This window comes from Centropristis striata, chromosome 11 (assembly GCF_030273125.1).
Source record: "Centropristis striata isolate RG_2023a ecotype Rhode Island chromosome 11, C.striata_1.0, whole genome shotgun sequence".
Lineage (NCBI taxonomy): Eukaryota > Metazoa > Chordata > Actinopteri > Perciformes > Serranidae > Centropristis > Centropristis striata.
Window position 1 is genome coordinate 27,043,227 of NC_081527.1, and position 25,479 is coordinate 27,068,705.

Sequence of the window (25,479 nt, forward strand, 5' to 3'; positions counted from 1 at the left end):
TAAATAGCTACTCAATAAAAATGAGGCAACAGATTGCATGCAATATTTATTAAATCTAACTACGTTACAAGTTGAGTTAATAATAACTTAACAGGAAGTGTTAAGTATCAATTAAAATGGACTAATTCTATTGTGTTGGATTCATTCAAAATTCTCTTGATTTAGAATTACATTCACATAAAGATTATATTTAATGTGATCAAAATAAGTAGATTGTATCTCAAACATTTTTATATGAAAGTTACTTAAACAACTGCCTCAAAATCAAGGACGCATTTAGATTTAATACATTTTATCAAATGGACGGATAATTTCACTTGACAAGATTTCTTAAATTATGATTGTTAAATATAGAAATAAGCATGTTGAACAATTAACATAAGAAATTAACTCTTAAAACAAGATAAATTAAAGCTGCAAGCAGCGATGAACTGCGCAGAGTGACCTGACAATTATTTGTTTCTTACCAAGATAACCAGCATCGAGTTTTAAACTAAAACTGAGAGAAGCAGTGTTTCGTCATAATATTATGTTGCAGTAGCCTTCTATTAAATTAGGAAATCATGTTAAGTTGAACTCAAGCATGTTAATACATCTGCATTGAACATCATGGTACATGTTATGCTTACCTCATATACTCGTCTATAATCATGCAACTCTTTTATAATCATGTTAATATACATTATGATCATGTTAATATACATTATGATCATGTTAGGATGAATGACTTCATGCTATTCTCTGATGTTATTGTGTTATTTTAACTGTTTGATTTAATGTGGACCCCAGGAAGAATAGTCTTCATCTCTATAAAGTCTAATGGGGATCCAAAGGATACAATACAATACAATAAAAAACCTTTTAAATAATAATTAATTTATCTTGTTTTAAGAGTTAATTTCTTATTTTAAGCGGTCAACATGCTTATTTCTAGATTTAATAATCTTAATTTAAGAAATCTTGTCAAGTGAAATTATGTGTCCATGCAGCACGATCATTTTCCTCAGATTTAGTGTTTTTATCTTGTTTTTAGACACACCTTTTTTGCAGTGTGAACATCAGGGTGGAGGCTGCTCAGGAGTCATGATGGACTGCTGGAACTCAAACAAAATATTATATTATATCTCTTTATGGATTATTTTTACCTGACCTGTTGTCAACATAGTGACAGTGAAGAACAGCTCGCAAAGCTTATTCTTCATCATCATTTTCATTACAAATTAAGGTGATGTTAGTTAACAGAAACCTCTTTTGTCCCATAAAACCAAGTTTGACCTGGACTGTGCCCCTCTGCTGCCAAACTCGTTCTGTTGTTTTCTGCAACACAAACCTGTTAACAACAGTCAAAGTCTTCTTGCAACGAAACTAGTCTAGAAAAATAGATTTTGTAAATGAGGTGAGCAACAACAAATTTAACATAGAAAATTACTAAAAACCGAATGCAATGATTTCCACATTTTGACCCACATTCACTTGAGTGAAGAAGTGAATATATTTACCGTTCAAACTGAAAAATGTTTTTAGTTTACAACTTTTTTGTAGAACCCCACTACCCAAAAAGTGTCGGGACATTGTCTTAACGTAAATAAATCCTTTGTGGCATTAATTAAAGTTAACATTTACAAACCAACACTTGAGCGTAAAAAACTAAAAAAAAAACCTTGACAAAGGACAAATTTCTCACAGCAGGTTTCAAACTTGTAAAGTCTGTATGTTTGATACCTGAAGTTAGAATTTGCATGGAGGATCACTTTAACACTGAGTCAAAGTCCAGCTGCCACAGTACGTGGTCTGGATCACAATGAACACACACACACACACACACACACACACACACAGACACACACATTTACCCCACTGGTCCCCCAAAAACACCTAAGCCATTGCAGAGCAGACCCCCATAAAACATGAAACATGGCAGCACCCCCCCCCCACACACAGAAACGATTACTTTTCGTGTTTGTGCGCGTGTGTGCGTGTGTGTGTGTATGAGGGAGAAGAGCTATAAATTGCAAGCTGGCACTTTCAGGCGAGGCAGGAAGCTTTCTCGTTGGATTTAGGGATTGTGGGTAATCAGATCCAGGCAGAGGGAGGCGATTGAAACAGGAGCTGATGTAAAAGAAGAAGAAGAAGAAGTTGAGGAGGAGGAAGAAACCCACACTAACACAAGGCATCTGCTCATTAATGCTCCTGAATGCCACTTTGCGTTTCCACCCAAGCGGATACCTGCCTGCGTCCAGCCACATGATTTTAATAGAACCCCCCCTGTTGTGTTCTCACTGCAGATTTCAGCAAGAAGTTGTTCTCCACCGCCAACGAAGGAACTGGAAAACCTCCAAACCTTCATTGCACACAGCGAATGCCACCATAGCAGCTTTTCTTCTGGATAATAAAGCAATAGAGTGGAGATTCAGACAGAATTTGCATGTTTTTATGACCCAACACCCTGCGTTTAGTCTGGGGCCGGTTTATCCTGGTGTGGAGCTCTTAATACTGCAGTATATACATGCTGCGTTCACAACACTGTCCACACTGCAAAGTATTTGTTGTTGCCAAGATTAAAAAAAAAAAAAAATTTGATTTAGAAGTGTTAGATAATTGATCTTGTTTTAAGAGTTAATTTCTTATTTTAAGCGTTCAACATGTTTTATTATGTTTATATTTAAAAAATCTTGTCAAGTGAAATTATCTGTCCATGCAGCAAGATCATTTCCCTCAGATTAAGTGTTTTTATCTTGTTTTTAGACACACCTTTTTTGCAGTGCACACAACTTTGTGTCAACAGTTTTTGTTTGTTCCTTTCAACATGACAATGTCCCTGTGCACAAAGTGCTCCATTTAGAAATAGTTTTCTCTTTGAAAAAACGACTTTAACCCCATCACACAGCTTTAGGATGAGCCGAAACTCCAACTATGATTCAGACTTGACCACCCATTAATGCACTTTATTGATGCTCTCCTTGAATGGGAGCAAATCTGTGCAGCAGGTTCAACATCTGGTGGAAAGAATGAAATTGAAGAGTGGAGGCTGTTAGCTTTTTGTCTGGATTTTTTTAGTCCCTATTGAAGAGCAGGGTCTTTTTTCTCCCCTGAAAACAGCCTGGTTACTGACGTAGTACTCTACACGACAGACGCCATTTGTAAAAGCCGGCAAAGCAGTGTTCCCAATTTAGCGACTTTGTTTGCTAAATTTAACGACTTTTCAGACCCCCTTAGAGACTATTTTTCAAGGAAGCCACTGGAGACAAATGCAACGACTCGGCTCGAGTCGGCTTGTTAAGAAGAGCCGCCGTTTGCGGCAGTTAGCTACAGTTAGCTCTGTAGCAATACAATGTGTATGTGCTGCTGCTACAGGAGGTGTTCACTTAGCGATCTCTGTTTGTTTACAACAAGCACCAGACACTCACAGTTAGTGATGCCGTTAATTCACAATCACTATGTTTATGATCAGCGGAGACATAATTAGCCATGGTGCCTTCAGCTACTGACGTTGTGCAGTTAGCAACGGCGAAATCCATACGTAACCTCCAGAGTCTTTTAATCCCTCTGGGGGCTAACTTGTAGTCGAAACAAACAGAGTGAGCAGACTTTTGAGAGGGGGTGGCCTGAGACTTTCCCGGTGGACACTTCCCCCCCTAGTCGAAACATGGCTAATGAGATGATGTTTAAGTAGGCAATCACATATGGGAAAAATGTTCAGACACTATTTCCACAGCATTATGCCTGCTAGATCAAACTTCTTGCATCTTACTTGAGTTTTTCCCGTGTTGCATAGTCAGACCTGCATCTCTACAGTGCTGGAAAAAGGTGACATTTTGGGATAAGGGGGGAAAAAAGTTTCAGCTTGTTTATACTTCTTTAAACCATTAACAGTCTTCTTGGGCAGTGCAGAGTCCAGAAAGTAGTTGAAGTTTGCATCCTAACAGTAGTGATGGTGCCTCTGCACTGAAATAGCCTTTTTCAGACATTATTTCTTAAGATTTTCCCCAAATGTGTTGAGAAACATGCAGTAAACAGGTCAGTTAATAGACTTTTAGTTGAATATTAAATTTTGCAGAACTCCAAGCATGAGGTGTGGCTGTACTTTTCAACCTTTTAGTTGAATAGTAAATGTTGCAGAACTCCAAGCAACTGCACAAGAATGTTAGCTAAATAATAACAAAAAAGAAAACACAATACATTCATAAATATAATACTGACACAATATTAACGTCAATTTAGTAGCTCGAGCTTTTGATCATGTTTTATGACTTTCCTTCGCAGAATAATTTGACCAGCTTGATCTTTAATTTCAATTTTTTTTCTGAGACTTTTTTGGCTTAAACGTTGAGTTTTGAAGCTCGTCCTTACTCGAGAAAAAATATATGTTGACAAAATCGCTTCACCTTATGGTCTGTTTAGTAAATGTTTTGGATCTTTACGACCATATACTTTTTTAAGATAAGATCAGGAAGTTTAGCTAAGGATATCTGACCAGTAGGTACCAGCTTCTGGACTGTTTTTGATTCTCAGCACGAATTAATAGTTTAAAAAAATCTCCCGGATGCTGCTACATGTTTCAATACACTGCCCAAAGGTCAGAGTGAATTATAAAACACTGGGAGACTTTCATTTTCCAAAATTAAGATTTGAGGCTTGATATTGTTTTGACTGGCTGCCGTTGTGTACAAAACATCCCAGATTTGATTAAATCACAAATCTGTGAGGGTGTTATGGCGCACAGCCGACAGCAGCCCTTCCCTGACCTGCTGACCTGCAGGAGGGCACCAGGTCAAACTCAAGACTCTCCAGTCCCGTTAATTACTCAGGCATCTGGGGTCACCAAAGCCCTGCAGCAAAGCCCTGCAAAAACATACCTGAGAGGTTTTCTCCTGGGATCTGGCAGGACTGGGAGTCAGATTAATAATTTGACTGTGACCAAAGGAAGGAATGCACCGCAGTTGAGGAGGAGGAGGAGGAAGAGAGCATGATGGGAAGGAAACATATAAGAAAACATGTTTGTTTTAGGTTTAACATGCTGTTATTTGAACCTGAACTCTTCTCGGTTGGTGACTAACATCGGTATTTGTTTTGTGTCTTTTGTGGCTCTCATGAGTGAGTGAGGAATAGTTAGTGCCAAAGGGAAACACACTTTGGTGTTATATTATAGTTTGTTGGACTGAAAAAACATGCTTATGATCTATTTTATGTTACATTCTTTTTTTTTTCTTTTTTTTTCTTGGTGAAATGACGTAACAAACAAGGTGACACTACACCGAGGTGGGTGAGGTGAGGTGGGTTTTGAATGAAACAATTGACTTATGTTTTAATATTTCTGGCACAGTGCCTGCAGTCTCATCTTAACAAGTTATTTATCCCTAATCTTTAAATTAGCTTTAAACAAGCAGGTAGTTTGAGATTATTTCAGTTCTTTCCACTGAGAAAGTTCTCAATTCTTTAGATTAGCATTCACACGGGTTGTTTTCTCTCTCATTGTGTTTCTCTTTACGTCTCAGTTTCTCCTTCCTGCTCAGCTTTTACTCTCTTACAGAGTTTGCAGCACTGCTGCTCGGTACAAAAGGCCTGGGTGAGCTCCAGAGCCGCGGGGGCAGTTTGTCCAACATGCTGAAAACTCCCTCCTTCCTGCCCACGGGGGGTTTTACCTTGGGTGGCAACAGCATGTGGAGCGCCAGGGATTAGTACAAAGGCAGGGTGCTGTTTGGTTCTGTGTGTGTGTGTGTGTGTGTGTGTGTGTGTGTGTGTGTGTGTGTGTGTGTGTTCTAGTTTGGTTAAGTTGGCCAGCTGCCAGAGGTCTTTTAAGTGAGTTACTTTTCGCCATCCCTTTTCAGATTGGGCCATCACTATAGTCTAAGCTATTTAAATGAGTTACACACACTAAGCCCTTTAAAGTGAGACACAATCCCTTTAAAGAAGGTTTGACCCGCTGCAGGAGAGATCTGTTTGAATTTACTGTTTCTCTTCAGCTGTAATAAGGGCGCAGGCAACACAAACCCAACATCTGAATCTATACAACTGTTCTTTCTATTTTAAAAAAAGTGTTGCAAGCAGATAGTTAGCTGTGGAGAAGTCTTTCACTGTTACCTCCTTGACTAAAATATAAGTACAGCATTATTTTGGGGCTTTAGGGGGCAGAAATACCAGGAGAAATTCAAACATTCAAGAATAATTCCTCAACTAAGCCTCAAAGGGTGAAACCAATGCAGAAGTGCTGTAAACCTGCATTCTTTCGAACAGCCAGCAGGGGGTGACTCGGCTGGGTGCAAATAGAAGTCTGATTTAAAGTCTTGATTTATTACCTCTCCAAACATTTTTCTTATGGTCTCAGTCGCTAGTTTCAAGTCTTTTAAAGTATAACAGATCTGTGTTTTTGCTTATTAAAATTCTTTGTAATATTTTATTTTCCTAAAATGTCTTGTTCAGCATTCAGTTGTGCTAAGAGGCGCTTTGAGGAGCCAGTTTGCTGTTAATTTTTGCTAAACAAACTGCATAATTAGCTGATAACTTAGCACCAACCTCTCATTTAAATATGGTCACTTCTGGCGCCAAAAAACCAACATGGCGACGTCCAAAATGCTGACTCAAGGCTTCAAATTAGTAGTCCATAAACCAACAGGTCACTGTGCTTACGTCCACTTCTTTTATACATGAACTTAATCATGCTAAAATCATGATGAGATACAAAGGACATGAAAGGAAGAGATTAATTTACAACTAAATAAAGGTTAAATTATGAGTAAAATCATACATTTTTCGCTTTGTTTTGCTTGTATTTTGTTTTGTTTTTTCTTTGAAGAAGTATTATTAGGGTGCGGAAAAACACCACAAGCTGACAGACACAATTTCTGGATTATTTTTTTTTACAAAACACACTAAAAGCTCAGATCTTCAACAGCAAACAGAGTTAAAGCCTTTGGAGGTTTTGATTTTATTTTAAGGCAGATAGTAAGAGGATTGAAAGCAGTTGGAAAATTAAAATCCAAGAAATGTATTTTGTCAGGTGGGAGTAAAGAAAGCAACTGAAATGTGGTCTCAGTTTAGGGAAATAATAGCACTAGCTACCAGGAATTTCCTCCATGTTCTCAGTTGGTAATGATTATACTTACAATGACAATGACATGTTGCTGTTTTAAACAGCAGCTTTCCCCAACCCTCTCTTTCTTCATTTTCCCATGTGGAGCTTCTGTCTTAACATCTGTCCACATGTGCAGCGTGGTCACGTCTCCGGCTTCAGCCAGACACCCTGGCAATTTACTTTATCTCCACTCCTGTTTTCTGTCCGTCAGGAATGTGCCACTGACTCCAAGGATATGTTCCACGCATGACATCCAAGTTCAGCTTTATTTATAAAACACAGCTAAAGCGAGCAGTGCTGCACTAAGTGTCATAAGACAGATGATGAGCGTGATGAGGTGTGGCTGTACTTTTAAACCTCGGCTGTATTGATGCTTTTTTTCCCCTTTGCAGTTTACATCAAGTTTTCAGTGCAGATTACACCTGCATTAATATTAAACCTGACAAGACTGCTTTTTGTTTGTATGTTTCCTAAAATAGACACCAAAAAAAGAGTTTGCCCATCTGTTTCACAGAAATAATCTGAAATTTCAGGTAAATTGATTCTGCAGAAAAACATACTGATGTATACCACAAACACAGGTATTCGTCTGACTTCTCATTTTGTCAATTCAACAAAATGTAAAGCCTGCAGGAATCCCAACTATATATGAAAAAAGGGAAAAGGAATATTGTTTTGCTGTTGTATGCAAAAGATATGCTAAATATCAGTATAATATAGCCTTTTACACACAAAGTGATCCCAATTTGTTTCTGGGTCCCTTTCATTGAAATGTATGCCTGTAAATAAGACCATAATAATTCACAGATGTTAAATGTCTATAAAAAGTGTTTATGCTCCACAGAAAGTAGATCAAATGAATATAATTTTATAACACGCTCATTGTATTTACTGATGAATAGACGTCCTCCAGTTAAAACCTGTAAAAATCTTAAGGCATGTATTCAGATCTTTATTATGATGAAAATTGAATCTTCCCACTAAACAGTAATAAAAACTTCAGCACACCATGAAAGATGTTACAGTGCTTCCCAGATAATTTTTTTTTTATTATAGAACTTTTCTTTTGTTTGTGTGAGTTGGAATTTTTTCCATCTAATAATCTCTGACTTCTGCTTTGTGCTTCGGGACATAAATGGCTGAAATTTTCTCACTTATTTGGAAAACAAAGAACACTTGTGCTATTTTTAATCAGTCTCCAGTGATGCGAGTCAGGAGGTGCAGAAGGAAGAGCGTGGATGTTTTCACAGTGTTGTGACTGTAATGTTTTCACCTCCAGCCTCTGTGTTTTGAAGTTACAGCAGTGGAGACAGGGCCTTGTTCATTCCTATGAAAGTGGTGCATGGTACCCTCGTGATCTGATGATCCCACAAATCTTTACATTCTTACTGTTCTTATTTTGTGTGCTTGCTTGCAAAAGCACACTAACTACTATTCACCGGGCTTATTTCTTATACTTCCGTTTCTTCCGTGTCATTTTTCGGTCGACTACTCCTCCTAGAGTTTTGGCCACACATACACAAAAAAACGTATCAAACCAACCGGCTCGCCCATGACAAGTGTGCTATGACCTTTCTAAGGGTTTCGACAAACAGTTTTCAAATTATTGGGTAAAAACACGTCAAAAAATCTCCCCAATGTAACCCTATGGAGAGTCTAGAGTGGTGATGTCATCAAGCAGAGTGTAGAGGGAGAGAAAGAATTGTCAAAAAATAAATAATAATTAAACGTAGGCAAATTTGTCCTCTCACTCACAATCCTCTGGTAAAGCTGTCAGAGTTATAGTTTGGGCGTAAGACGCACAGAAGAGCCACCAACATGCACCAACTGCCTCATTGGCTCCCATATTAAAAACGCAGGTTTTTTATAGCCATATTAAAGGCGGCATGTTTAATCATGCTTAAATGAGAACACATATAATAAAACAATCACAACAATGTGGTTTGCATTTGAATTAACCTGAACACAGTTTCAATATATGCAACAAAATTATGCGCAAGCTTACACTTTTAAGAGCAAAAGGATGATGACAGGCTCAGGATCAGAGGCAGAAAGCACATAAGTTGGGGAAAATGTTATAATTTTTTGAGCCGCGTTGAACAAAAATTGCAGCAAGTTTAAATGAGCGTGGAGCTAAACAACTCGTCATAATCGTATCATCATCATAATCATCAATCATAACACAGGTTGGAAAAATGGAAGAAGATAACTTCTTCTACGCTTCATTTGAAGATGAAGTGCATTTTGAATAGCCTGCATTTATTTAATAATTAATATTACAGTTTTTGATTTTACATTTTACAAAGGAAATGTTCATTTACACTTCTTTATTGTGTGGGGGAAAAAAATGTAATTGTGTTATTATCAGACCGCCATTACATTTTTCATCTCGCGCACCCCCTAGGGGCAGCTCGCGCACCCCCAGGGGTGCATGCACCATACTTTGGGAATCCCTGCCCTAGACAATAACAGGTTGTCTTACATAGTTTTTGCTGCTTCTTCTAGGGTGGGTAGATAGATATCTTACCTTATTAGGTGAACGGCCATGCATTCATATATATTTTTTTCTCATGATAACAAGTTAATTTAATTTGTTTTCTCGAGATAACGAGATAATTTTCTGGAGGTCTGTAGTCCAGTACGTAGCCAGCAAAGGGCCCGCCCATTTTACTCACTGGCCCACCCAGCCAAGTATGATAAAAACATATTTTGTTACAAAAAAATATAAACATGTATGTAAGAAAGGAAATAAACGTATAATTGTATTTGTAACCCAGCCCATGTGGGATGAGCCTCTCTACACCCTGGAACTCTGCGTTGTGTTGTTTATGATGATGTAGGGCGGAGGAGGGACCAGTCGGACATGGGTGGTCGTTATATTTGCGGCTCAACTATAGCACATGACACAGAAATCCAGTGCCATCCACCTTCCTACAAGTGCTGATTGCACTTAGATTTTTATGATTTTCGTGCTTTATTTCTTACAGTATTAAACGGTAGATAAGGTGTCAACGCACAGCATAACATAGGCCTGCGCCAGACAGAATTCTCACATTAACAGCAAGTGGTTTCAGTACCACGGACAGCTCATGCGTAACAGAAAATGCGCAAATAAACTAACTTCCAAACTATACAGACTATTATTAGCTTCAGATGACTCAATAACTCTCCCAATAGACCACTGGAACACTGACTTGAACATCTCTCCATCAGACTTTTGGATATACATAAATAAAAATATATTTGCCATGACATCCAATACAAACCTTCAGCTAATCCAATACAAAACCATTCATCGAATACACATCACACAATACAAAATGCACAAAATGGGATTAGCAACCACAGACATCTGCACACAATGCACAACAGGAACAACAGATAATTACATTCACGCACTCTGGGCTTGTCAACCGGTTCACTCTTTTTGGAACTCTGTCACAGAAAACCTCTCCTCCATATTGGACTGCAGAATCCCTTCATCCCCACAGCTCTGATTACTAGGAGACACGTCAGTAATCACCATACCCAACAAATACAAGAACAGCTTGCTAATTTCTCTAACTGTCGCTAAGAAAACAATTCTCCTAAACTGGAAATCCAAAAACTCAATAAACATCAATCACTGGATCAACCTTCTCTTGGAACACATCTCTATGGAAAAAATCACTGCCCACAATAACAACAAAAAATGGTCCCCATTCCTCTCCTCTTTGGGCAGGTAACTACACTGGTGCCGCGCACATTCTTATATAAAGAGGAGAAAAAAAAAAAAAGAAAAATAATAGTAATAATAAAAAATAAAATTATTATACAAAAAAAAATTATAATAAAGGGACAAAAAAATCACAATTACAAAGCACACGCACGCACACACACACATTTGTCTACGTATGTACGCATGTATATATATATATATATCAATATATATATAGTATTTGTTTATTTACTTATTTATTATTATTATTATTTTTCTTTTCCCATTTATTTCATTTTTATTTATTTATGTGAGTGTGGAAATGTGTATATAGGTATATATATGCATACGTTTTTCTTTCTTCCTTGGTTTCTTGTTTTCCGGATTTAAATATCTTACTTTTTATTTTTTATTTGTTTATTTTATTTATTTATTTATTTTTTTGCTCTTCCTACATTTCCATTACAATTACCTTAATTACTATATTATATACGTCTTTTACTGTCATGGTTTAGCAGTTTTTCACCGTAAAATCTACAGACATTTTTTACAGTGTACGTCATTTACTAAAATGGTTTCTGATTAATCAAATGACTAACGGTTTCAGCTAGAAATCCAAATTAAGTCAAATTTAGAAAATGTCACAGCTTTGTCATGCTTGGAGGAAATTTGAGTGTAACTTGGTGCTGAGGGTCGGTACAAAAGTCTATTTCAAAATGTGTTAATTTCTCAGAGTTTTATTACTATTACACTGTTTTCCTGTCCCTGGTCTGCAAGTCATTTAACACATTTATGTTAATATCATGTAAATTCAACATATCTGCTGTGTAAAATGCATTCTCTCCCTTTCTTTTGATTAATCAGAAACCATTTTAGTAATTACGTACACTATAAAAAATATCTGTAGATTTTAAGGTGAAAAACTGCTAAACCATGGCAGTAAAAGACGTAAAATGATAAATGGGTTGATTCAGTTTCAGTAACAATGAAACACCATAAATGTATAGATCAGCCAAAACAGTATTTTTTACAGTTTAAAAATAAATAAATAAATAAATACATAACTCCACTGCATTTATTTTTTGTAAAAATACTTTTTTTCTCACTGCTAAATGCTAATTAAACTTCATTAAGATTGCCATTTTATTCCATGTTTTACCATAAAAAATAAAAAGTTTTTCCATCAAAAGAAACGCTGTTTTGCCATATAATATCTCCTTTTGTTTTACAAAGCATTTGTGATGTTTTTGCATCAACTGTTAATCAAACAGTTTGAGGTTTTCCCTGTGTTCTTTGATGCGTCTTTGTTACATTAAAACTACAACCATGAAACTTTCTGTGCAGCAGGGAAATCAGACTCAGTATTCTCCAGACAGCTCTAACATTTCAGTTTACAGTAGTAGTAGTAGTAGTAGTAGTAGTAGTAGTAGCTGTGACTGCTCTAAGGGGAGCCACCCAGCCATTATCCAACATCAACCACACCTGCTGTTATAAAATGTTTACAGACGAGAAAATTAACATTTATTTAACATTTAAGATGCTATAAAGAGAAGAAAGGTCTGCACTCTACTCAAACTTTACATCACTTGTGAGAGTTAAATAAAACATACTGAGGTGTTTTACAGTTTTCATGCTGTTTCCGAACTTCCATTACATTATTTTGTAATATAGTTGTATCTGTAGATTGATTATAGATGTGATTTGCAATAAATTGAATCAAACATTAAAAAACCCACCATGTTCCTTTAAAAACAACCATTTTATTGTTTTTTCAAACTGCAAAGAAAATCCAAAGAGCAGTTGTTATTGTTTGTTTATGGCCAGCAGCATATTGTTTAAAGCTCTTTGTGTGTGTTTTATTGAAAGAAGCTCTGCTGTGAAGCGTCCTGTCTGTGTTGAATAATGTCTCTCATTGTGTGGGAACCAATCTAATGATCTTGAGTTTTTCTCTAATTGGTTTCCAGGTTAATAATTAACGTGACCAGCCTGAAGCTCACACTGTGTGGCTGTGGTCTCCCAGGTTTAAAGTATTAGTCATTTACTTTAATATAACTAAACAACTGAACACACAAAATATATTGACCCTTGATTAATTCAAGTCAAAGTCAAGCCTCAAATTGCCAAATATTTTCCAGTTCCAGCTTACCAAATATGGCGATTTGCTGCTTTGCTAATTTTTTATAAAATTACACCTTAGACATATTTTGCACTGTTAAGTGTTTGTCCACAAGCAGCATGACCTTTTTCACTTGTTCCTTACTATTTTGTACTAAAAAATGAGTTGGTTATTGAAGAAGTAACACAGAAGTGCTTTTCCTAGTTGCTGTGAGAGGCAAATATTCCTCCGAAATGAATCATGAGCTTGTCAGAAATGTGGGCAATGGCAGTCAGTTAAATCATTTTTGAATATACGATAATTCACTTAATAATTAATAATAATTCAGCCACCTTGCTTAATATTTAGCAACATTATCAAAGTTTAACTGTGGATGTTTCCAGAAGCCTTTTTTTCAGCTTTGTAGTATTTTATTCGAATGTGATGTCGAATTTGTTTCATTTTAGTGGGTTTCCATGTTGAGGGAAGTCAATGTGCTGATGGTTGCAGCAGTTTGTTACTTCTAACATTGAGGTTTTGCAAATTTGACCTTTTTACATCTCTCCAAACTATTCCTGGAAACTATTTTAAATGTAGGCGGAGAACAAAAAGGATGGAAGGAAAAAATTCACAATAACTCAAAATACAAACCTGCAACAAAAACATTACAAAGTTAAACAAATATGTTTGAGACCCAGAATCCACATGGGCCTGCTGCCAGACCCTGCATGAGACACTCAAATAGTAATGAATGGAAAAATGTCAGTCAGTATGTAAACAGCCTGCAGAGGAATGAGTGATTCCAGGCTGATGGAGCTCGTCAGCTGGTCTGACACACAGAATCCTGGTGATGGTGAATGGAGAAGAGTGATTGTAGTGCCAAAACCCTGAAAGATCCGTCACCATCACAACAATGATGTGTTACTATACAGCACTGAAAACAATGGTTCTGATGATTCTGATGGTTCTGCTCCATCACAGGTAACGTTTTGATTCACTCCATTGGTTCTCAAACTTGTTCTGCTGTGCCCTCTTCATGCTCTCTGTACACTAGGGCCGGGATTCGATTTAAAAAATTAATCTAATTAATTAGAGGCTTTGTGATTAATTAATCAAAATTAATCACATTTTAATCGCATATAAATATTTGACCTGAGAAGAGTGGGAAGTAATTTTTTTCACATGGATTTTTAGTACACCATTGAATAATGACTGAATACATAAGCTTAAGCAACAAAAATATTGTTTATTTTTGTTCAAGTCAAACAGACCAGTGCCATTTTTGCCATTAAGTGTAGCAATAGCATATTTAGAAATATAGTACATTTCAGAAATTCAGGTAGCCTATAGGTAGGTAGACCTTCTGTAAACTATAATACTTTGGTTTTTGAAGTGCTAGCTGCTATATGTTTTGCATTGAGGTGATACTTGAGGCTCGATGTGCTTCGGTGATATGCAAATTCCTTGTTGCATAGCTTGCACACAACCATGTTCACTGTGGTTTGCTGTTGTCTGAACTCATGAACGCTAGTTGGTGCTCCAGTATAATCGGAAACTCATCCAGTGAGAAACGTTCCATGGTGCAAAAATAAGTGTGATTAAAATGTGTCAATTTTTTTAACACGTTAATTTTTGTGTAATTAATTTATCTTAATTAACGCGTTAAAGTCCCTGTACTGAAAAAAAGATCACACTTCACCTGCATGACTGTGATATGATTATCATTGTGGTTATTGTGGTCATTAAGCGGCAAAATCCCACATTTTTGACAACAGACAGGGGTTGGTCATCCAGGATTTTGTCTGTTATCTTGTTTGCTTGTCTCTGGGGAATTTTTCTCCTCGCTGGAAGGAAGCTTCTAGTTTTCTGCTGCAGCTCGTGCTCTTTAGGGTGACATATCTTCAGCTTGGGTTAAAATTAGCAACACTCGTGCCTCCCCTTGAGATTTTATCTTTGCACACGTTACATGTCCCAGTCTTACTGGTGGGTGATTTCAGTCTGAAATATTGCAACACCACCGACATGATAGTGCTACTTATCTCCCAGGAGCGAACCAGTAAATAAACAACTAATTTAATAAATTAATTGGAATCGGATAGGTGCCTGGACTCCAGTACTTGCCAATGCCAGCATTTTCGGCAGTATCGGAGCAATTTCCGATGTTGATATCAGAATCAGGACGACTCTAATCTATGTGTCCAGCACCCCATGACCCTAGTGCGGATAAGTGGTTAAGGATAATAAATTAAAGAATACTAAATGTTAAAACAGCAATGATTAGTGATTCTGTAGGATCATCATGTTATTGTTTCTTCTTAGTGAAAATCCTTTCATGCATGGGCATTCTTGTGTGTTTATTGTTCCCACATTTATCAGTTTCAACTGTTTTAGCTTACTTCACTTGTTTCCTTGTGTCATGCATCACCTCTGCAGTCTTCTTCTTTCTTAAGTCGTATATGTCTAAAGAATAGGATAAATATTTCCCCAGGTTATTGATCTTTATGTGTGATTTTGAGACTGTTGTTGCATCCTGGATTTCAATTTTTTTTAATAATCAGTGTCCAGTGCACCATCTAGTGGTTGAGTTCTGTGACATTTACCCTGAATGTTTCCCATTTTGCCATCAGCTGTGTGTGGAAAGTCATGAGTCAGTCATCAACACCTAGTTTACGTCCGACCCAATTTCTTGCAAAGTTTACTGTTAGAGTTAAAACCTTCAGCACAAACAGCCTGCAGGCAAAGAAACACGGGCTCACCTTATACAAAGACACTCACACTCTCTCTCACGCACACACATACACACACACAATGTTCACATGTTTAAATAAACTGACATCAGACTCACATTTTCTCTGCTCCAATCAAGTCTAAAAAGGAAGAGAGGAATAAAAACTTGGGCTTAAACATGAACAATTACAATATAAACAACCTTATTAATGCAATGATCTACATCCTAAACATTCAAAACATTCATTTAGTTAGGTTTAGTCAACAGTTACCAATGTTGCATTATAGTACCAGTACTACTGGTGTTCTTACTTACCCTTACTCAATCAGTATCAATATCTTCAGTAAGAAGGAAAACAATTATAGAAACTATATTGTGAATCTCTATTTTTAATACTTACATATTATATCAATTTTTATCTTATTTTTAACATATTTTTACCATAACCTAGTGTTTTATTTTCCACTAATTATATTAATCACTGTTTTTATGTTAATTCTATTGTCCATTTATATCAGTAATTAACTTATTGTAAATCACTTTGTGCTGTTTTTAATGTGTGACTGGACCTATAGAAATAAATATTATGTAAATAAGAATAAAAATAAAACAACAATATAATAATGGATTTTTATTATTATTCAGTGCATTTGTATTTTTTACATTGTTTTATGCAATTTTGTATGTTATTTTTAACTTCTTTTCACTTTAAACAAGAGTGTTTTATTTTCCATTAATTACAGCATTCTATGTTTGTTTTTATCTTATTTCTATTAGTATTTATATGATGTAGTTACCTTATTGTAAAGCTTACCCCTCTTGTATTTTCCCCTCAGTGGAGAGAGCGGCGCGGGGAAAACAGAAAGCACCAAACTGATCCTGAAGTTTCTGTCAGCCATGAGCCAGCACTCCCTGGAGGTCTCGTCCAGAGACGGGACGTCCCATGTGGAGGAGGCGCTTCTGGAGAGCAGGTAGGGTCATACATGGTTAATAATTACTACATGTTTCATTAAGGCCTGGTTTACGACCCTGCTCCTTCTCCTCTCCTCAGTCCCATCATGGAGGCCTTCGGAAACTCCAAGACCGTCTACAACAACAACTCCAGCCGCTTCGGGAAGTTTGTCCAGCTGCATTTCAGCCAGAAGGGCAATATCCAGGGAGGCCGAATCATTGACTGTATCCTTTGAAACACACTCAGTGTTAAGTGGCTGCCACTTCCTGTCCTCTGCCGGTTTAATGTGCAGGAGGGGAAACCTGAAGGGGCCAGCAGAGCGGCTATAAAGGGTAGAGAGATGCAGAGTGCCAGGGAGAAGAAGCTACTGTCTTCTAGTCCAGTGATTCCCAACCTTTTTCTTGAGGGACCCACAATTTTACCATTGTAAACAGTTGGCGACCCCCCCCCCCCCTTTTTGGGGCGGGCTAGCTCGCTGAGTTTTCGCTGCACAGTGATGTGACACATATCTTTGTAATCAGCGTAGTTTCTGCTTTCACGGGACACCAAGTTTGTGTGGACTTTCGGTTTTATGAGGTTAACTTTACACTTATAAAAAATAATAAAAAATAAAAAATTATGGCCCCTTCAAGCATTTAGATTGCCCATCCCTGATTTATATGCTGAATTACTTACTTTAGAAGAACGCAGATATTCAAACTTGCATGAAGCCTTGCCATGTGTTGTGAGTTTGTAGATTGGCTTTTTTCAAATTTATAGGTATAGATGTATAAATTTAACCGAAAGATTTATTACACCCCTTAAAATCAAGAGGGCTTCGTGACCCTCCGTGGTTCTTTGGCGCCCCCTGGGGGGGTTGGGCCCCCCCTGGTTGGGAATCACTGTTCTAGTCAATTGCTGCGAGAAATTTGATCCTTAATCACAGTGAGGGATAGAGTGGTCAGCATGGAGTGCAAAAAACAAATAACAGCTCTATTATTTGGCTTCTTATTTATAATAATTAATAAACAATCTGGAACAACTGTGGCATTTATTTTGCTTATTTTGATCAGATTAGTTATATAAAGCCTACCCAACTTATTTCTTTACTCACTAAATGGAAAATAATAATGCTTTAATGGTGCATAACTCTGGTGTTCACCTTGGACAGCAGGATAATTAATCAGCCTCATCAGCTGGTAAACTATAAGCTCATTCAGTCTCCAAATGTTATTTGAATTGACCGACACCTTTCTGACCACAGACCTCTTAGAAAAGGTGAGTGTTTCTCCATCTCTATTTGCATTTAAAGTGACACTCCATCAAAATCTGTCATCAAACCTTTTGCAAGAAAAAACTGTGTCATCGTTCGCCAAGAGCAGCTCTCAGTAATAAAGTAATAAAACCTCCAGGAACCACCAATACAGCGTAATACTCTTCAGATCTGTGTTCTTAATACTCACCACTTTTGCCAAAATATGACTGACAAACAAGCAATGCAGAAAACAAATGAATTATCCTGTGATAGTGGTTTAAATGTCCAGAGTCTGCTCTCTGTGCAGGATTTCAAACAGGCAGAGGATTTATGTTTGATGCTCAAAGATATATTTTAGTTGGAGTGCCACTTTAAGACCTTATTTGCATTTATTTCTTGATATTAATATTGTTGTACTTAATATCATTGCTTCTCTTTCCCCACAGAATCGAGTGGTCCGGCAGAACCCAGGGGAGAGAAACTACCACATTTTCTACGCCCTGTTAGCAGGAACCAACACCCAGCAGAGAGGCAGGTCCCACTCAAACACACCTATTGTATTACACATGAGTATTAATACAAAAAACATGTAGTTGACAACTGCAAAATGTTGCATACAAAACTATTTAAAGAAGTAAGTAAGTAAGTAAAGTTTATATAGCACTTTTCACAGATAAAATCACAAAGTGCTTTACAGAAGATAAAAAGAAAGAAATAAGATAGGGGAACATAAGACAATTAAAACACAATGAAACATAAAAAAATATAAAATAATATGTACAATGCATGGTGGTCATCCAAATGCCTGTCTAAAAAGGGTCTTAAGGTGATTTTTAAAAGAGTCCACAGAAATAGCAGACGAGGAGAGGCAGAGAGTTCCAGAGTTTGGGTGCCACATATTACCAGGTGTTTTCAGCAGGGGGCCCAGTACTGAGCCCTGTGGAACGCCATATGACAAAGGAGAAGAAAAGAAGGGCTGTCAAATGTTTAAAAAAGATAATTAATCAAACAATTTGATTAGATTGACCACAATTAATTGCTTATTTTTTTAGTCCGAAGACTATAGCTTGTAATAATGAATGCATATCTGTGAAAGGGGGACTTGTGGTACCCAGAGAAGCCAGTTTCACTCAGATATCTCGCAGTCAGAGGTCAAGAGACCCCAGCCATGTCTGTTTTTCCTTGCTAAGATTTAGTCGAAGATATCATGAAATGGATCCTTCACTCTGCTGGTTTCATATGGTATCAGTATCATCAAAAAACTCTTTTCTTTCAAACTCATCCTGCTACAAGCTGGAACTCTTTTTTTATTTTTATTTTTTATTAATTGTATTAGATTATTTATTTATTTTTTAAATATATTAAATTAATCGCAAAAGTTAATGCAATACTATTAATATAAAGATAATAAACAGAATAATATGAGTAGTGAGATATTATTTGTCAATTCAAACACTGTGTTATTGTCTAACTGTGTGTTGGTGTGTTGCAGAGGCGTTCGGCTTGACGCAGCCTGACAGCTACCATTACCTGAGACAGTCAAGCAGCTGCCTCCCCGACAGCACAATCAACGACAACAGCACTTTCCAAGAAGTTCTGGTGAGCAGGAAACAAACAGCTTCATCACTGAACAATAACCTGCATATTCATATAACACATAAACTACATGAACTTATTTAAAGCTAAAAGTAACACAGGGATTACACTGCAAAAAAGGGGCATCTAAAAACAAGATAAAAACACTTATTAATTATAGGGAATTATCTTGCTGCATAGACAGCTAATTTCACTTGACAAGGTTGTTAAATCTAGAAATAAGCATGTTTAACACTAAGCATGTTTAGCAAGATCATTTCCATCAGATTTAGTGTTTTTATCTTGTTTTTAGACACACCTTTTTTGCAGTGCAAAAGTTTTTGTCTTTCTTTTTTTTAAATAAATAATGTATACTAGCATGTTATATATTGTATTCCTGGAACATTTGATTTGATTTGATTTGCCACATATATTTGTGCACACTATATTTCTGTATGGGACTCCTTCATTCATTTATTCATAACCATGAATCAAAGTAAAACTCTCCGATCATTCGATCCTGGTGAGACTGAAAAGTGAAACCACTGCTGCCAAAACCCAAACCAGCAGACACTTAACTTCAAGTCGGTCCAAACCTCCAAAACACCCAGAAGACTAATCAGCTGCTGAGGACAGATTGTAACTAACAGCAGATATTTTCAGTCTGGACTCAGAAGAAACAGAAATGGTCCACTGAGGAATCAGAGACTGTGTGCCTGCAGTGAGAACCCAGAGCTACAGCCAGCGATTTTCACCAGCTTCTCTCTGTGTGTTTGTGGTTCGCAGAATGCCATGCGGACGATGCAGTTCACTGAGGAGAGCATCAGCGAGATCCTGCGCCTCCTGGCCGGGATCCTCCACGCAGGGAACATCGAGTTCATGACGGCCGGAGGAGCACAAGTCTCCTCCAAGTCAGGTCAGAGGGTTTCTCTTCTCTCTCCACACCTTCCTCTCGCTCTCACCTTCTTTCACCTCTCTTCCACTGTCACTTTCAGGATTTTTCATCTTCTTTTTTTGTTTTTCATGCCAGCCATGGCATCAGTTATTATAACTCTCTCTATGGTTACATTAATCTGATGAGGACCTCTAGTGGTCGTGTGAATTATGACAAGTAGCACAAAACCTCTTAACCCTCTGGAGTCTCCAAAAGCTCCAAAGCATGACTTCTTCTAGAAAACAAAGCAGCGTGGAGCCCTACTGTAAATTTACCTCTAAAGTTCTGGCTGTAAACTCCATGAGGCCAGTTTCAGTTTGATGATGATATCCCAAGTAAAACTGGAGACAAGCTCAAATTTATTTAGTATGAAATGATAGAACTGGATGTAACCCTCTTATATGTTATATTTGCAACCTTTGTTCTCATTTGCAACATTTCAAATTCTTCTTTTTCTTCTTTATTGAGCCTGATAGTGTTTTGAAAGTAAAAAAAGATTCAAAATCACATTTTATCTTGGACTACAGGACTAAAAAAGACACAAAATGACCAGAAAATGACCAACAAATGACACAAAAAGAAACAAAATTATTTTAAAAAGACACAACTTGACCAAAAAAAGACACAAAATTAAAAAAAAGACACAAAATGACAAAAAAATTACACAAAAAGACAGTTTGACACCCACAGTTGTAATTTCTGTGGCACAGACAGGTTTGAACTTTGGTTTTATGTTTTTTTTTTGGCCTCTAAGTTCACTTTATCTGCAACAAACTGAACAAATGCAAATGTAATTTGGTAATGTTGTTTTTAAATCAAAATTTCACTCCAAACATCTCTGAAGTATCTGAAGTTGAGGGTTGTGTGTTCTCTACTTCAGCAGCTCTCAGCAGGACGTCTGACCTGCTCGGGCTGAACCCAGATCAGCTGGCTGAGGTCCTGACTCACCGCTCCATGATCCTCAGGGGGGAGGAGATCTCCACACCGCTCACTGTGGAGCAGGTGAGTCACCTCCATCAACACACCTGTAAAATAACTTCTGATGAGCTCCACGAACTACATTTATACTTCAAATTTCTGATGACAAAGGGTAATCAGGCCTATATAACTATTTTCTCTCTGATGGTCTCTTATGTGGCACCAGTGTCAAATCGAGACTGTTTCAATCAGTTAAAACTTCCTGCAGTAGCTTTTACAAACTCTCTGTTGTTTGAGTTTAATTTTTTCCCCGGCTCCCCTGCAGGCAGTCGACTCCAGAGACTCCATGGCGATGGCACTTTATTCTCGTTGTTTCAACTGGATCATCCGCAAACTCAATGACCGCATCAGGGGCAAAGAAGACTTCAAGTCCATCAGCATCCTGGACATCTTTGGGTTTGAAAACTTCGAGGTGTGTGAGAACTTTTTGCAAGTCCACTTGCAAAAAGAAGTCTTATTGTATCGGAGGATATTAGTTATTCATTAATTTTAATTATTCATTCTCATTTGATTTTTGAGAGTTTTATGGTTTATGGTCTCAATCGTTAGTTTCAAGTCTTCTTTTCTAGTAAATTTTGGTCCCATTTAGAGTAAGAGATAAAGCAGGGTTTGGTTTAGATTCACCTTAGAACAATTTTAACACTGGCTAATTAATCACTTTTTAAAGTACAGTAAAACCAAAAAAAGAGTCGGTTCCCGGCCGGTGCCCAATTGCGAACAGTTTTCCACCGCCGAAGAACCGGCTCTCGGTCAGGAAAACTAGTTCCACAGCGACACTAACTCTGCTGGTCTCTTATACTTGCCATAAGGGCGGAGACATATGCAGTCCATAGACTGTATATAAATAATGGATGTAGTCACCGTGACGTCACCCATTGGTTTGTGGCCCGTTGGGAGCATCGAGTTCAGCGTTACACTCGTCGCCATCTTGTATCACCATCTTGTGTCTGATACGGGGATCAGACCATATCTGGACTGTGGAGGAGGAGAGGGATCTGATCACTGACTACAGCCTCTCTACACCTCAACCTGACTGAGAGAAGCTGCTGCTAATTCATGTTGGCATTAACTGGAGCATTAACTGGAATGTTAGTTTTGGCAAAATGTACGTTACTGACTTCAGAAAACTGAGCAGCCAACCAAAGCCAACCAAACACTGAACGAGACATTTTTACTGAACAAAATGTTCAAATACAAATGAAAGGGTCAAAGTTAGGAGACCAAACCGCTAAACGTCCTTTTTTATATCTATATAACGTTATATATAACTTTATTGACACGTTGCCGTGGATACGCATTGTTCTGCTTCTCTCCTGATGACGGCTTGCCTTGTTAGTGACCTGTCAATCAAAGGTAGCCATGCCCCACATCATACGATTCTTTACCTTTTATTTTCTTTTAAATGGGGCCATTATTTACACTTTTAACATCAAATTGTCTTGAAGTTTTTTTACTAGTGATTGAGACCATAGTGTTGTCCTAAAAAAATTTCTGAGGTAATAAATCAAGAGAGAAGTTTTCTCATTTTGCATTGAAATGAATGGACAGACTTTTTTGCAGCTAAACTTAGCGCCCCCTGCTGGAATTTTGGGTCAAATGCAGCTTAAGACACTTCCTGGTTTGCCTCCATGCTCAGACACGAAGATTGCCAGCTGATACAGACATAATCAGTGATGTAATGACGTGGCTCTGGAGCCTGTGTAAAAAGCAAATGGGTTCAGAGCTGGTTGGCAAGTTGAACCAACTGTGAACCAGCTCTGCTCAAAAAAGGGTGTATGTGTCTGATATGAACTCAGAATCTAATATTCTCTTAGGGATAAATAAAGTTTATTTAATGTAACTGAATTAAATTTTATTCCTTCCACACACACAAGCACACTCAACAATATGACCTTTCATTTCCCCTCGACCGAGTATTTTAATCATGTTTTAATTGTTGTTCAGTAAATGGGTAAATAGGCCTCAGGGATTCATTGTTCTTCACTTCATTAACTCTCTCTCTGTGTTTTCTGTGACTAATATCTGCCTCACTTTGTTCCCCACAGGTCAACCGCTTTGAGCAGTTCAACATCAACTATGCAAATGAGAAGCTTCAGGAATATTTTAACAAGCACATTTTCTCCCTGGAGCAACTTGAATACAACAAGTAGGTGGATGTTGTTTACTGCTGATGGATCCTTTTGTTTTTTCATTGTTTCTTTCACTTCAGTGCAGCTCCCTACTTTGACCAAAACGTTGTTTAACCTTCTGAACAGGGCGTTTTTTTGCTCTTTTTACATTTTACTCACTGTGTCCTTGTATTTCACTGCAATATATAAAATCTATATAAATCCTGCAGCTCTATGGAACAACACAGAATGACAGAAATTATAAAAAAAAAAAAAAGAAGAAAAAAACTTACAATAAGAATAAAATTTGAATTAAATGCAAACACTTTTCCAAGTGCCCACACGTATCTAGTGGAGGAAATGTTTGAAGAATAAAGTGATTTTGTCAGAAACATCACTATTTTAAGCTTCATTTTGGTCACTTTTCAGCGGAAACTTTCATAGCCAATGATCGGTTGAAGGACAGTTAGAAAGTTCAAATTTCCACAATAATATTGTTTTTTTTCTACAATCAATGGTGTACTTGTGGCAATCTTTTAAAGAAAACATACAATTAAGTCTAATTTAGCATTTTCTATGCTATCAGATGTTAGCTGATGTTGCCTACAAAGGCAGAGAACAACAGAAAAGTTTATTTTAAGAAGGTGTGAAAAGGTTTCAATCAAACTGTGTAACAGATAAGAAAGTTTAATGCCTTGATTTTGGGCGTTGTAGGCTTAATAGTTCAATAATTGCATAACTTAAATATAATAGTTAAATATGTGGACACAAGGATCGTGTTATTGTTCAAGGGTTTGTTTGAGATAGTTTGTTAAGAGAATAATCGTTATTTTCTTTTCTTTTTTATTGTAGGGATAGCTCAAGCTTTATTTTAAGGAGAACTCAACCACCAGCCATGTGACAATGTTTTAATATTTGTAAAAAAAAAATGTAATAGATAAAAAAAAAAAAGTTCAATTAAATTAATTGAAAATGTGATTTAAGCTACTTTATTCAGGATTAGTTTGACATATGTTACTTATTAATAATGATTAAGCTTTGGCCATTAAAGACAGATAAACTAATTTATTACCATGTAGGTTTATAAAAATGTATATTTTTTTGATTGCAGGGAACAGTCAGAGGGGAAAGGAATATGTAGTTGCTGCACTTTGGCTTTATGTCTCGGGCAATACATTAATAATATTAATGTATATTAAGGGTAACGTTCAGGCCAGATGTTGGTTCATTAAAGGTGAAGGTGGTTCTGGAATGAGATTTGAGCCTCCAGTCTCGCTCTTTAACTCTGCTTTGCGTTGGCAAAGCTAACATGGAAAGTCGAGGCCCTGCAGCCTGCCAAGTATTGTGACTCTCACTTATATACAGAACATCATTTCATATCCACTCTGACCCAATTGTTACCTGATGTTTCTCAGTGTTTAGAAAACACATAATGAGGTCATGGCCCTGAAGGCACTCGCTCCAGAGCTGCACCAACAATTTTGTAATTTGCCGAGCTGTAGTTTGTGAAACTGTCTTTGGATGTTTTTTCATAAAATGCTACAAAACGTGGTGTTATTTGGTATCCTGCACTCCAGCATCATCAGTCCGTTCATTTCCAGGTCAGCCTGTCCAAATTATGGACAGCCAGACAAAAAACGTAAACCTTTATGGCCACTCCAGCAGCACCAACGCCACCTAATTTATGCAAATACGGACTGTTAACAGACCCCACTTTTTCCCTTGTCAAATTGTGTCCTAACTTTAAAGCGTCATTTAGCCTGTTTGTAACCAGACCGTATGAGATGATCTGGTCTTTACTCCAGCTTTAAATCTCTTCTTAAAACCAACTTTTATGGACTTGCTTTTATGCAATGTTTTCCATCTTAGAAAAAAACTTTTAAAGTAAGAATAAAATTGGAATTAAATGCAAACACTTTTCCAAGTGCCCACATGTCTAGGGGAGGAAGCTGTAACTAACTGGAACTGTGTTGTGTGGTTACAAAAGAAACTAAAACAAACTAAAATTATAGTGAAAATGTCCTTCGTTTTCGTCTTTGTCAACTTTTTTCATATGTAAACCTTTTTGGTTGATATAAAACCTGTTTCATCTATCTGGTTTTATGA

At 37.2% G+C, this 25,479-nt stretch overlaps 1 protein-coding gene across 1 annotated transcript in view; it reads left to right on the forward strand.

Annotated features, from left to right (window-relative positions):
- myo10 (myosin X) overlaps positions 1-25,479 on the forward strand; it is a 174,510-nt gene that overhangs the window by 95,674 nt on the left and 53,357 nt on the right. Inside the window, exons 5-13 of the mRNA XM_059343807.1 lie at positions 16,429-16,563; positions 16,644-16,768; positions 17,788-17,801; positions 18,225-18,309; positions 19,271-19,377; positions 20,140-20,269; positions 21,168-21,289; positions 21,531-21,677; positions 23,311-23,411. Coding sequence (XP_059199790.1) covers positions 16,429-16,563; positions 16,644-16,768; positions 17,788-17,801; positions 18,225-18,309; positions 19,271-19,377; positions 20,140-20,269; positions 21,168-21,289; positions 21,531-21,677; positions 23,311-23,411 — 966 coding nt within the window. The remainder of the gene's footprint in view (positions 1-16,428; positions 16,564-16,643; positions 16,769-17,787; positions 17,802-18,224; positions 18,310-19,270; positions 19,378-20,139; positions 20,270-21,167; positions 21,290-21,530; positions 21,678-23,310; positions 23,412-25,479) is intronic.